Consider the following 14,780-nt stretch of genomic DNA (forward strand, 5'->3'; position numbering starts at 1 on the left):
TTTTTCCCCGTGTATTTCCTCATCATGCTAAGGACCAGTGCATGATTGTAGATAAACTTGTAGATATTCTTGGCCCTTTCAATGCATGATTTGACCTATTCAAGCTTTATCAATATCCTCTAACATGAGGTCAAGGCAATGGGTTAATTAGAATACTAGATAGATGTTGAAAATATCAGCAGAAACAGTATTTCATTCAATTATTAGTCTTAGTTATACATTAAAAGCTTCTATACTTAATTACTTCTATTAAAATATATTTATGTTTTAAAAAAATGATATGTATTAATAAGAAATGGTGATATAAAAGTTGCCGATTTGTTAGAACTTCCCATGTCTATCTGTTAGAACTTAGCAATTAATCCTCATCTCAGGTCATTTTAATCATGATGATTAAGATGAACTTTGCGAACTTACAATTTGCATTTACTGCTGTTTGTGCAGGCTAGATCTGAAACTGACAATTCCTTTGCAAAACTTCGAAGATGGTTTAAAGGAGTAAATATCTTTGAGAAGGCATATATCTTTTTGCCTATACATGCTTGGTAAGTATTTTACAAATTTTTTCAATTGTTCAGTTGAGTTTTGAATAGGCTCATTTATAATCAACAGGTATGTCTTTACATGTCTCAAAAACTGTAATGATCAGAATAGGTTATCTGTAGAACTAGAAATGCTTTTGCACCTGATCAAACCGGAAGGATACAAGAAAGTCCTTGCCATGAATAGTGTGTGTGGAGTTTGAAAATGCTTAGTTTAAATGTCACAATTCACATCCAGTCTAAAACAACTGTGATATGGTTATTAATAAAACTGTGATGTAGTCATTAATAGAAGAATATAAATTATCATAACCAATTTATTCTATGGATACCATTTGATCCAACTGTTTGGAATTAACTGATACTACTTCAATCAAATGGGGAATCTTATACATGTTAACAAATTGTATAGCTCTCCAATGACATTGATTTAAACTATATCTATCATAGAATGTTATCCCACAAGTGAGGCAAAATGGTCATAAGCGTGCAATATAAACTACAAAGCCCTTGATAGGCCTTGGTCTTCTTTTTGCATTGATGGTAAAATATCCATAAATTCACTTTAATGGGGTTGATGTGAAGGCCATACTCTATATGCTTGATCAAGAGGAGCAACCATTCCTCAATCTTAGGCATCTCAGCAATTGTATGCATTACATATGGTATCTTATCTCAAGCATATGCCAGTGTTCCTATCCTGATTGAAATCTCCTTAAAGGACATGCATCTTGTATGTAACTAATTTTCACACTTGCAATCCACTGAGTCAATGACTCAATAGTGTTTGCAAAAAGTATTTTCTTATTCATGGTATTCTTTATAGTTGAGGACAGTATTCTGATTAAAAGTTTACTCCAGCTTGAGATGAACTCCAACTTGAAATATGTTATAATTTCCTTTCCCTTCATCACAGGCCTAGCCAATGGTGCAAAGAAAACTACCTCTACTTTGGAACATGTAACTGGGCACAGAAAACTACCTCTACTTTGGAACATGTAACTGGGCACGTAGAACATTGCTGTTGACAAACTTTACCTTCACCTATTTATATAAAATAAATAAATAAAATTTCCTAGTCAAGTATTGGTACCTGATACACTGATACCTTTCATAATGGTTTCATGGTATTTGACTTTATCACTTCATTGCATAGTTACAAGATTTGGGCTCGTCTCAGACATGGAAAGCAGGATTTTGATTTGGGCTTGGGCTGGACTTGACAAGGACTCATTGAAAAACCAAAGAAATTCAAATTTTTTTGTTTGGATTCAAAACTTTTTCCATGCATTATCTAATAAATTAACATGAAAGACTCAATGATTGAGATAGATAGAAGCTACTTTGAGTTTGCGCACATACACAAGTCTACATTGATCAGATAAGTATAAATGTGAATTTATGAAGGAAATAAGTCAAACTCAATAACACATTAGAAATACAAATCGTGTCACTGTTAAATGTCTACAATTTTCATGGAATATGAAATTCATATGTCCTTCAGAAGTTCATGTTTATACTTGTGACCTCTACCGTCCTGTACTGTCTGAAAGAGGGTAGAGGTCACTCTGTATCAAGTGGGACAGTGACTAAATTTACCCAGCTAGATTCCAAATTCATCAATGGCAATATACAGAAGTCAAACTGAAATCTGCACCATGTACCCTTGCAAAGATGGCGTGAATGCCTTCACAATGGACCGAGAACACCAGTCCATTTCAGAGAACACCCTTCTACCAGTCCAACAGGCAATTGCAGCACTATTGAGTTAGATTTAGGTAGATAAATATGACTCCAAACAGCCCAGTGAGCTACAATGAACATAGGTTGGAATAATCAACTCCCAGTTGCAATGAAACTTAACACAAATCACCAAGATATCAAGAGAATGACCCTTGCAGGCCTGATGGATGAAGTGCAATGCGTCAAATAGAAGTATGACCTCATTAAACTCTCTCAAACCTTGCATAGAATAATCGAGTCCTAGCCCAGGGCTCGCCAAATCAGCCCAGACTTGGTCTGACTCAGCCGAGTCAGAGTCCAGGGGCAGCAAACCTGGTAGAGCTGACTCAGCTGTGGACTTGCAGAGTCCTGTAACTATGCTTCATTGCTCAGAAGGAATCTCTTTGTATTAAACACTTTCAAACATGTAAACAGGCTTTGTCATTCTCAAGTTTTTAAAAAAATTACATTAAAGATTTTTCTGACTTTAATGTCCAACAAAGTTGCCAAAATATTGCCCCATTGATCAAATTCTTTGAGAACAATATTCCTAGTGAAGATTCTCTTTTGGTTCATTATTATCCAATTATATTTGTCTGGACATCATGGTTTACAAAGTCTGTTTTTCCTTCTGAAGAATCCGTGCCAATTTTGTGTGCAGTGTCATATACAATCCCTGATTCTTGTTTAAAGGAAGTGCAAACAAGGAGAATCCAACAGCATTATATTTTAGTAAATGGACTCTTGAAAAATCATTCTAATAAAATGACTATATCCTAAAACAGGGGCTGGCAACAGAAGTGATAAATATGGACGCAATGATGGGAACCATAAGAATATTATAGAGCGAGATTTATTTAAGAGTAGAATGCCAGTTAGATTGCAAAAGCCTAGAGAAATATTTTTTGTTTCATCAAACCACAATTTCACCAACCAGAAAACTAGACATCACTACTGAAAATATTATTCAGGCTCTGCAAAAAAATTGGCATCTAGGCAGTAAAATACTCAGAGAAGGATTCAGGAAAGATGTAGCTCCAAAAGTATTCAGATGAATGAAAGTTTGGCTGCATCACATTCAATTCTTCTCAATTGTTTGTTGGTTCAAAGGTTTTTACAACATACTTTGCTCAAGAGTAAGATCTATGTTGATCCTCCTGTTAAAATTTCTTTAAAATAAGGGTTGCGGAGGAATTGGATATCTCTTCTTGTCAAGGTACTAAAGAGAAGACAAAACAAAGATGAAAAAACATTCATGAAAATTACAGTAAAGAATCTAGCTCTGTGGTCAATGTTCTAAGCCCTTGCCAAGCCCTTTAAATGCCACCAATAATATGCAGATAAACTTAGAAAGGTATAGATTACTTTCATTCCTTTGCAGTAGGAGGAAGACCTTACCTGCCCCCTCTTCTAAAATGCTTGAGTAAAAGACACTAATAATTCTAAGTCCTTCAGTAATAACTGTTTGAAGATCTATGACTAGCTTCCATTTGTATTTGAACCAGCACCAACGCCTACTTTTTTAGCCACAACCTTGGAAACAGGTTATTCTAAGATGAATGAATTTGATTTTGGACATAATTTTGATATTTATAATTATTCTCATATTTGGATAGCGTCTCTTTTCTTTTTGGGATGCAATTGAAAAATCTTATTTGCCTTGAATTTCAAAGTCTTGAGGAGAATTTCAAATTTTAATACATCTTTTTCTTTTTTCTTGTGATCACAGTCAACACTGGAGTTTAGCAATAATCAGCATTCCTGCCAGGGAAGATGAAATTGGTCCTATTATTCTTCATTTGGATTCACTGGGTCTCCACACCAGTGGAACAATCTTTTCCAATATTCGGAGGTATGGTAGCATAAATTTGGCATTTTCATAGCTTGAGAAGTTTGGGATTTGGTTTTCTAAAGTTCATCTTTAATAATGCTCTATAGAAACTACTTCACTATAGCTAGATTATCTGTATATATTGTCAGCTATTTACAATCATTATGAAGCAACTGAGATTGTCTTCACAATGTAGGAAGAAGTTTGCATAGGATGACATTCTTCAATGTTAACATTCATGGAAACTTCCTTACTGAAAAGTAAATACTTCTCATATATTCAAAATTCTGAGATCTGAAAGATTAGCTGTTATAGAGAAATGCACTGGGAGCCATATGTCTGACAATTGTTCTTTGTATCTGGATGATGTATTGTGGTACAAACACTGTTAATTCTTACTTTTGAAATGTTCTGTTTGTAAATAAACATGTGTATTTTATTAAAATATCTGACTTTTGTCATTTAATAATGGATATACAAAAGTATAGGAAAATATCACTATTTCTATTTATATGTTGGTTGCTAAGATTACAATTTGTTAGATACTTTGTAATGCATACTTAATCACCTTAAAATATAATTATCTTTACTCAATATTGGCTTTCTATTTTTTGAGGTTCTAATATATTCAAAGTGGCTGCATGAACTTGTTCTATCTAGAATGATTTGTGCAAAGGGGAAGGTTCATTATAGAAGAGATGTATGAAATTCAGTAGGAGGAACCTTAATTATCCGAAAAATCTGCTCACTTGAATAATCTTGAATTGCTAAAAAAACAATGAATTACCACTTGTTTTATACTGTAAAAGAATGAAGAAGAATCAAAATGGGGGAGTAATTCATAGAATTTGGATTTGATAGTAAATGATGAAAATCGATAATGACATTTTCTCAAATTTGAACCATTTTCCTAGATATTTTTGAAATGAGATGCAAATTATGTTGATTTGCCAATTCCTCTTTTTGTGGAGTAACCTTTGGCTTAGTTGTCATGACTACTTTGTCAAATTCACCTATGAATTCTGGTGAGCTTTGTTAAATATAGTGTCCTACACCTAGAGAGGCATAACACAACAGTGTTCTATTTGTGGGACACTTTGATTTTTTCATAAAACCATTTGGTATTCAGAAAAATGCATAATTTATGCCTAAAGGTGTTCCATCAAAGGGGTCCAGTTCAAAGGATTAGATAAAAACCCCTTTAATAGAACCTATGCTACGGGATCCATAGGCCAAGATGTTAAGTTCGGGTCTGGTTCGAATCAGATTTGGGATCTGATTCGGTACATGAGTGAAATATCTCCTACTGATTATTCATTGAAAATTTTCACTTTCTCTAATTTTGTCAAACTCTGTGCTTCATTGTTGAAGGTATTGTTTTTGTTTTTTAAGTGTAAAAACATTTGTTTGATATTTGTTTAAGCAGATTTCTTGTTCTGAAATAAACAGAAACTATAATAAGATTTGCATTTGTACACAACTGTATTATCAATTTTCTTTAACATTTAATAACTATGGGTTACTAGAATAGTGATAGAGCATGTTATAGTTTTAGGATTCAGACTCAGCATGGCTTTGGTAGCCCAAAGTAAGACTCCAACTCAAGACTTGACAAGAAACATGGCTAGAAATCGACACAAAAAACTCAAGTTTGACCCCTCCAAAAAAATTAATTAAATTGCAACTTTAACTCCATTTGTGCTTAGTTGCTGGTTCGGGTTTAGGGGCGGATTCGGGTTTGAGAATCCAGTTCGCAGATTTGGGATTTTTTTCCCCATTATGATTTGTAAAGAAATAAATAAATATATTAAAAAAAAGAGAGAAATATACATAATTCTAAAACTAGATTATTTCATACTTTGAATCTATGATGCTTGACCTGTAATGTCCCCATTTGTTGCCAGCATCAGAATTTCAAGGATTAGCCTAATACTGGATCCTCGTAGACTAATGAGGATGGTTAGAGAGTCTTCTGAGGATTGACTCATCTCCAACATTGAGGGATTTATGGATTTGGCCTTCGTTCGATATCATTTGGACTCCATTTGCCATACTATGTATAGTAAGTCAGGAGTGACAAAGATGGCCCCTTTCTATTTTAGAAAGTGTATTTGGTCACATGGGGAATTATAGGAGAGATTCCTATTTCAAACGGCATGGCAATCAGACAAGTATTCCAAGAAATATTAAAGTTCAAGTGATTTAAGTGATTTATTTAAATATTTAAATGTTATAAAGCAACTTATAATAATAAAGTAACTTTAATATTATAAAGTGCAAATGTAAAGTTACTTTATAATTTAGAGTCACTTTATGACAAAAGTAACTTAAGTGACTAAAAGACGAAATTGGCTTTTTTTCCCACATTGCCTAGTTATTTGTGTCTTCCCTCATATCAAGGTTATAAAAGCGTGGAGCTACATTGGGATTGACACCATGAGATATATTATTATTTTGAAGACAATCCTGGTTGCTTAAATGTGACTGGTCTACTTAAGAACAAATTTTTTTAAGAAGAATCGAGAGGCTGGACGTAGCCCCAACATCTCACAGTGAGTTTTTAGACTAGAGTTAGTGTTGGTGCAAGATAGTTGGAAGGCTTCTGGAGATTGACGGTAGGTAGCAGAGCACAAGCAGTTGAATTTGATAGTTTTTGGAGCCGAGTATTGGGGTACAAGCAAGTGAAACAGCTAGTAGTTGACTAGCAAATCAGAGGTCCGCCATCAACCAGTGTAAGAAAGGTACCATTCCAGATATCTCTATGACATTGCGTAAATAGAGGTTGTGTCGTGAGGTGGCCTGCTCATAGGGATGTGGATATACAGTCGGATTGCACTAGAGGACAGTGTCGCAGAGCTTTTACTACATTCGTTGACTCCCTCTCAGCCAGCCGTGAGAGCCATTAACCCCAACATAGGACGAATGGGACGTCTATAAGGCAAAACATGTACAGGCTGCAAGTCAGGTGAACTGCTGAACAACGTTGGAAAACAAAATTGTGATTAGTGAGCAGCGGATTCAACAGGGATCCTTGTGGTAACCGTTATCTTGTCAGCTTCCGATAACAGCGGACTCTCTTAGGAATAAACGGATTTGTATAACATCTCATCAGTCTTTTTAATAAGTTGCCTCTGTAATACAATATCTTCCATTTGTGTGAGGTATTATGTTCAGTATTTCCTGCACATTAGGTTTAATATATTATGTCATTGTTTATTGTGAATTTGAGTCTCCTTTCTTCCTATGCACACTAATGACCTTGAGTTACCGATAAGACAAGTCTTTGGAGATATTTAATAGAGACGTGGGTAGCCATTTTCTTATCATAAATTTGGAAAAATGACCTTAAGAAGATTACTGCAGTAGTGTTAGCATACCCAGCAGCCAACTTGCACATCAACTGTTTGTTCAAATTCCAAGGGAAAAATTGATGACTTAAATCTGATTAATGGCTGAAATATTACAGTGGTATTTGATCTAGTATCTTCAAAACATATGTCCATTGAAGAACACACCAATGTGAACAATACCTTTTGCTTGTATGCATGTTGACAACCATCTGTAAGTGATAAACTGGAGGGATAATTAGGTCTGTGATGTTTAACACCATTGATTTGGTATTGAGTGAAGTTCTAGAATAAATTTGAGGACGTTATATTATTGGTTCAGGTCTGCTTTTAGTCACCATTTCAGAATTAAATTTGGTTCCTTGGCAAGAGTTTGTTGTGTTATTTCTAGTTGTAAGGAAATGTGATAAACTTGGCAAACATCCTCAAACCAAATAAACATTTTCATATTGAAGAAACTAAGTAGCATTCACAACATCCGGGTTGTACACCAACTGTTTGGAAAAATTCCTCTATCTTTTTTTCCTATGGACAGACATAGGATGACTAGTAGTTCTAGAAGCCAGTGAAGTAATGAAAATTTTAGCAAGAAAATGAATGCTTTGCAGGAGAGTATGGAAAAATTTAAGCTTCATCAACAGAGGTTGGCGGAGAGCTTGTCAGATGCAGAGATAGTTGAGAGGGCAGCGAGGTATATAGTTTCTGCCTTTAGAAGGCCGACATCGAGTTTACAGGGAAGGAAGCTTGAGTTTTCCCCAATAGGTGTCCATGATGCAGATGTACCTATATTTAGTATGATGATGAACCCATTTCACAGAGGTCAATAGATGTGTCAGTACCCTTGGTGGATAGCAGCACTGAGCTTCAGCACGTTGAGGCCCCCAAAGTTGTTGCAATTAGTGCAGAGACGGTTGATGCAGTTGTTACTACTGATACTTTAGGCTCTCTTGAGGAGGGAATTATTGTTGGAGATTGGTATGCGAGTTGTCATAGTGTTGTTCCACTGCAAGAGGCAGTTGCTTCCTTAGGTGGGACCGATGCATGTATGGAGTCACCTAGTTGTGATGCCAGTGAATTGCGTGTTATAGCGGAGTCAGTAGGTGTGGGTTCATGCTCTAGTGTTATTGGTTCACAGCCTGGCATAGAGTCATGTGTGCAGTCATGTGACGACAGTTGAGGCTCGATTAGGCGATGGGAATGCAGACAGTATGGAGTCATGGACACCTTTGATGAGTTGTTGAATGATGCTATGAGTTGCACTAAGTATGATACCCCATGTCATATATTGGGTGATGACTCTGAGGGGGTTTTGGATGAGTTCCAGGATTGATGTTTGTAGGATCTTACTATTGAGGTGGAAGCTGAGACGTGGGGAGATTGATATTGCTAGGGCTTCTATTTCTTCGGAGGAGTTGTTTGAGGTACATAGTAGTTGTATCTTGGATGTAGAGTTGTACAAGGATGATAGCACATGTATGAGTGATCTTGTGGTGGACAGTTCTGATTTAGTTTTCTATTATAGTGCAGTTAGTGAGACACAGAGCTTGCATAGGAGTCAGGGGTTACAAAGGCATCATGTAACTTATCAGCTGAAGCTGAGTGATAGTGACATTTCTTCATCTCTTGATCATTATGATGCTATTTGTCATATGCTAGCTACATTTGGTTAGGGTGCTCCTGTGTTAGATGAGCACGGTGATAGTAGTCTTTCCCTAGCATAGGTTCATGCGCTTTGAGAGGCTGTTAGGATCTTGAAGCATAGTTACTCTCAGTTAGTTCATGACAAAGATTACCTTCTGGAGTGGGGTAGCACCTGCTATGAGACATTGTTAGGGAAAGAGAAAGAGGTGGTTGAGCTCACCCGGAAGCTTGAGGTGATGGTGGACTCTCTTCAGTATACTTGGCTCTTCAGGAGTCATAGTCACAGTTGGATGAGGTTACCGTGGAGTTGGAACGGGTACAGTCAACACCAACCTAGACCTTGTTCAATTACATATTGTGGTTGGTACCAGGTTTGCTTTTACAGTTGAGGATGAGGGACATGATGATGTGGTGAACACATTCATCTAGGATATAAGTGTAGTATGTACAGAGGAGGTGAGAGCATTAGATGACAAAGATTACCTTCTGGAGTGGGGTAGCACCTGCTATGAGACGTTAGGGAAAGAGGAAGAGGTGGTTGAGCTCACCCGAAAGCTTGAGGTGATGGTAGACTCTCTTCAGTATACTCAGTTGGCTTTTCAGGAGTCACAGTCACAGTTGGATGAGGTTACTGTGGAGTTGGAACGGGTACAGTCAACACCAACCCTAGACCCTATTCAGTTACATATTGCGGTTGGTACTAGGTTTGCTTTTACAGTTGAGGATGAGGGACGTGATGATGTGGCGAACACATTCGTCTAGGATATGAGTGTAGTATGTACAGAGGAGGCAAGAGCATTAGTGGAGACGGGCTCTCATGGTGACTTGCTTCCTTCTACCAGAAGTGAATCTATTTCTTCTTTTCCCACCAAAAGAACTTTGTTTCCCTTTTGAAATTATCTTATTAGCATTTTCTTGTTCTTTTAAAAGTGATGTTATTTGCCCAACTTACAACCCTTTCTTATCAAGCCCTACACACATATTAATACCTTTACCCCCAAGGCCAAAGAAATGAAGTTCAACTCTAGAGTAGGAGCTTCTATATCGTGCTTGGCAAAAATTACATTTACAAATGAAGCACTCACATCCACTACTATGTGTGATTCTTGTAGTGTGTCTCCATAAAGGAGACCCTTTATCAATTTTAAATTGTTGAGAACCCTCCCCACCCACTGAACTTTGACTACTCATTCTTGCACTCTGCAATTTATAACAAAAATTTAAAAATGAATTCTTTAAAACTTGTACAAAACATGGAATAAATTTGAAATTTTGGAAAAACTTGAAACAATGAAGAAAAAACTAAAGCAAATGGTTCAAATATATATCTTCAACACTCAAATCAACCTTCAAACAAGAATTTAAGTTTTAACACTCCACAATAATTCTCCTTTGTATTCAATCACTTCACTTCAAACTTGTAAGAATGAGAGCAAAATGAGACATGAAATGAGCCTAAAATGAATTAGATATCAAGTAAAAAGGGGCGTTTTAGGGTTGGGTTGAAAAAAACCAATAAAAAACCATTTTTTTTTTGTTTTTTTTGGCCATTTGGCTTGTGGGTTCACTGGGGTCCGTGCGGGGTCTGCATTTGACCCTGCATGAATCTACTTGAACCCACAAGGTCAAACGCGGACCCTACGCAGGCTAGTCCACAGACTCGAGTCCAGTTCAAGGCCAAGAGCCATGAATTTGATAACTAGGGTAATCACTGAAAGTAAGTGCATTTGAATAGAAAAGAGGACATCATGCCTGGTACAATGTCATTGAATGCAGTCCACCAATTGTACTTTGGTCGCCAAAAGTGATGTGTCACACTACCCAACCATGTGGTACCTCAGACCCACCTCATCATGCTCACGGAGATAGTCACATGACCCAAGCAAAAAAAATGCACATACAAGATGTAAACTTATACACAAGTCAATCAAGTGCAATAATTAGGGGATGGCTTAATGATCTCAATGCAATCACCAAACAACGGATACCAAGATACAAGAACACTAAGGTCACTACTCAGATCCAAGTATTCTTGTATCTTGGTATGTTGGCTCAACATTGCTCAGAGGACCACAACTATGCTAGCTCAACGTTGCTCATATGACCATGATAATCATATTAGTTTAATCTCATTATTATGTTTTACCCCATTTATTTATTTATGTTATGATTCTTATTAAGAACTCTATCAAGGCTTCTAGAGACCCTTTGTGTCCCAACGTGCCTTAGACAGCCACTTGATTCCAAGCAAACAAAATGCACATACAAGAAATAGGCTTTCATGCATGCCATATAAGTGCAACAATCAAGGGATGATACAATGATGCCAATGCAATTAATGAAACAAAAAGTACCAGCATACAAGAACACTGAACAAAGTTATGGTGGAGAGACTCAAGAATAGAGTGTCATCACAAAACACATGGTGGCACATGTGGCTTTGAGCACTCCTCTCCTCAGACAACCACAACTACGCCATCTCAACATCCATAGATGGCCATGGCTATGTTGGCTCAACATTTCTCTGATGGCCACAACTATAGTGGCTCAATGTCTCTTAAAAAACCACGATTAATCTTGTTATTATGTTTTATCCCTTTTATCAATTTGAGTTATCAGTTCTTATTAAGAACTCTACCAAAGGTTTTTCTTGAGACCTCTTTGTGTCCCACCCTGCCTTGGAAACCTTGTCATTAGTACCTCTCCAAACTAACTCAAACTCCTCTAAATGCATAGTTTTTAGAGAAGTTTGAATTAGTTTTCAGACATAATAATGACAGGGTTTGTGGTAGGCAGCCATCAATAAAGAATCACAGCATTTAAACAGAGATTGAGGAGTTTTTATGAATTAGCTGATTCATATATAGTATATACAGCCCGCATGAGGCATCAAAGGCTGGAATCAATACTCCAGAGCAGTTTGATCAGATTTTGGGGCATCATTTCATCTCAGAATTGAGCGGGTAGCTGTTTATCGACATTGTATGTTATTTTATGGAGCATTTTCGCAAACTACTACAGACTGCGAATAGTTTCCAGGTTCCATTTTTGGCTGCAAGTTATATTTCAGTTTTATTATTGGCCATTGTTGTCTAGTTCTATTTTCAATAAATAGAATGAGAAATCTAAATCTCTATTGGTGTATGGCTAGTGTTTTAGAATTGGTTTCCATGTGTTTGCAAGTTATTGTCAAAAACTCTTAAAAGTATTTAACTTAAAAAACCAAAAGAAATTCAGAACACTGCAAATACAATAAAAAAGCTGTCTATTGCCAGAGAGATTAGAGATTGAGCTAGTAGAAATCATCACATTATTGTTATTATCAAACTTGCCTTCGATAGTTTGTTTAGGCCATTTACAAAGTCTTTTGTTCCAAATTCTCATCCGTTCACATTTGACAAGTGTAACATTGTTCATTATAATATTTTATTGCTTCATCTTCTTTTTTGATGAGCAGTCTCAATATTATCACTTACAAAATAGTATTACACATATTCATAAGAAAAGGTGGGTTGAAATAGTTGAAAAAGGGCAGCTGCTTGGGAAAACACAATATCACAATTGCAGTAAGCTGCTACATGAAAAGAGTAAGAACAATGCATGGAGGATGAGGGTCCCAGTCATCCATTTTTCCATAAATCAATGGGGGTCTGAAGTGCTCATGGAAAGGTCCCAACCATCATTACCATCTTTATCATTCTCATCTTGTTTATCTTCGTCAACAACTCAAACAAGAGACAAAGAAAGAGTGAGCATAGGGAACTTGCTAGAGCCTTGCGAGCCTAGATTTTTTAGTTTTTGCACTGTTTGAGCATTCATGAGCTTGTTTGTGAATTTTTTTTTTAAAATTGTATTTTGGCCCATGTGACTTCTTCACTGAGATTCACTTGATCATGCCATTTAGTGGTATAGTCTTCTGGTGTTTTAGGGAACTATTCTGGTTAGATTTGCTATCATTATGCCATTTCTTCAAGTCACTGTCCTTGGTCAAACAATGTGTAGTTGGATAGTAGGGTTTTCATCATCAACCCTTGCTAGCTCTGAAATCATTGATGACTTTAGCTTCGTGCTCTTTTTCCTACACTATAGAAACTTATACTGTTTTCTGCTTGTTTGGAAGTGCACTAATCTGAACGACTTATTCTTTATTATATCATTTAACGGTATAGTCTTCCAATGCTTTGCAAATAGTTCTCGTCTGGTTTTGTGCTCATTATAATATTTTCTTTCCAATAATACTCCTAGGTTAAACAATGTACAGTGGGATAGTAGTTCTTTTTACAACTAGATCCTGCTGGCTTTGAAATCATTGAAGACTTTTAGATCATGGTTTTATTCAAACAGTCTAAAAGTATATTCTATTGTCTTGATTGGGCCATGAACCAGAGAAACTTATTCCTTTTTCAGGCATAAGCTCTCAATCTCCCATCCTTCGTGGCAACTGCAGTTTCCTCCAACTTATTGAATGGTCCTGACTTCCTATTGCACCTCAAGTTGTACAAGTAGAGTAGATAAAATGGCTACTTAAGTTTGATACAATTATTTAGATGATATCTGCATGTTGCTTCTTTCACAACTTTGCATATATTCTTACATCTACTGCATTGGCATTTCCCTTTCCTTAGTGGGTTTGCATCACTATTCTGGCACGCTAAATTGCTATCTATGCATGCCAACATAAAACCTTCTACCACTGCAATAGCGGTTTCTACAATGATGACATTCATCAGCTCTAACCTGTTCATGAGAACATGTGAACTATTTTAGCATAAAACAATTTACACAAGCAAAAACATGAATAAAATAGAGAGCAACGAGAACAGAAAACTACTGATTGGTAAATGGAATACTTCTTACTAAATATTTGATTTACTATCAAAAGTTTTTGCGTTACATTTCTAAAAGAAATTCATTGTTGGGTATGCAATCTTCAAAGTTAATCTATATAATTTTTATGCAACACATCTTAAATACCCATTATGCAATCTATGCTAGAGTATAGTTATACCTTACACATCGATGAATTGGGAATAAAGGGGAAGGTACAGCTTGATTTTGCCAGGTTCTTACATAAAATGTTTAAGGAAATCCCCAAATATGATAAATATGACAGGAAAGTTTATGCACAATTTCTATTATGCAAACTCTCCTTAGGGTGGCAATGAATCCTCATTCTAAAATTACAACACTGGATAGGAAAATTGTTTTTTGAGTATCTTAACACATGTACCTGACATATATGATTTTGCTTTATAGTTACTTAAAAGCAGAATGGGAGCATTTAAATCAAGAAGAGGTTCCTGCACAAGTTCCTATTGCAGGAGAAATTTGGAAAGATCTGCCAAACAAGATTCAAGAGAAACAAATAGAGGTATATTTGGTTTTTAGTTTATACTTATGTGCTTTCTATGCTTCTTGTGTTTCATGATTTATGGTTTTTTACTTTATATTGCACTAAGAGTTTTAGTAGGAGGTAAATATATACTTTGAGTTACTGATGCAGCAATTATCATCTCAGAGGTCATTAACCTATCATTAATTATAAGCAATATGGTTTGGTGTGGCATCTATGGACACCACCTCTGTGTTATATGTTGATGATTGGTGATCTTTGACTTAAATCTTTAAGATAAAAAGGTAGATATTTCATTTTGAGCTAGGAAATATGATCATTGCCATCATAGAGGTCATTGGTCC

At 36.1% G+C, this 14,780-nt stretch overlaps 1 protein-coding gene across 2 annotated transcripts in view; it reads left to right on the forward strand.

Moving 5' to 3' along the window:
- LOC149567292 (ubiquitin-like-specific protease 1D) overlaps positions 1 to 14,780 on the forward strand; it is a 146,659-nt gene that overhangs the window by 121,786 nt on the left and 10,093 nt on the right. For both annotated transcript variants that reach the window (XM_089820459.1, XM_089820458.1), the window contains 3 exons: positions 445 to 545; positions 3,994 to 4,116; positions 14,340 to 14,454. In XM_089820459.1, coding sequence (XP_089676585.1) covers positions 445 to 545; positions 3,994 to 4,116; positions 14,340 to 14,454 — 339 coding nt within the window. The remainder of the gene's footprint in view (positions 1 to 444; positions 546 to 3,993; positions 4,117 to 14,339; positions 14,455 to 14,780) is intronic.

This window comes from Cupressus sempervirens, chromosome 3, assembly GCF_028749045.1.
Source record: "Cupressus sempervirens isolate cs-2001-9-10 chromosome 3, ASM2874904v1, whole genome shotgun sequence".
NCBI classification, from domain to species: domain Eukaryota; kingdom Viridiplantae; phylum Streptophyta; class Pinopsida; order Cupressales; family Cupressaceae; genus Cupressus; species Cupressus sempervirens.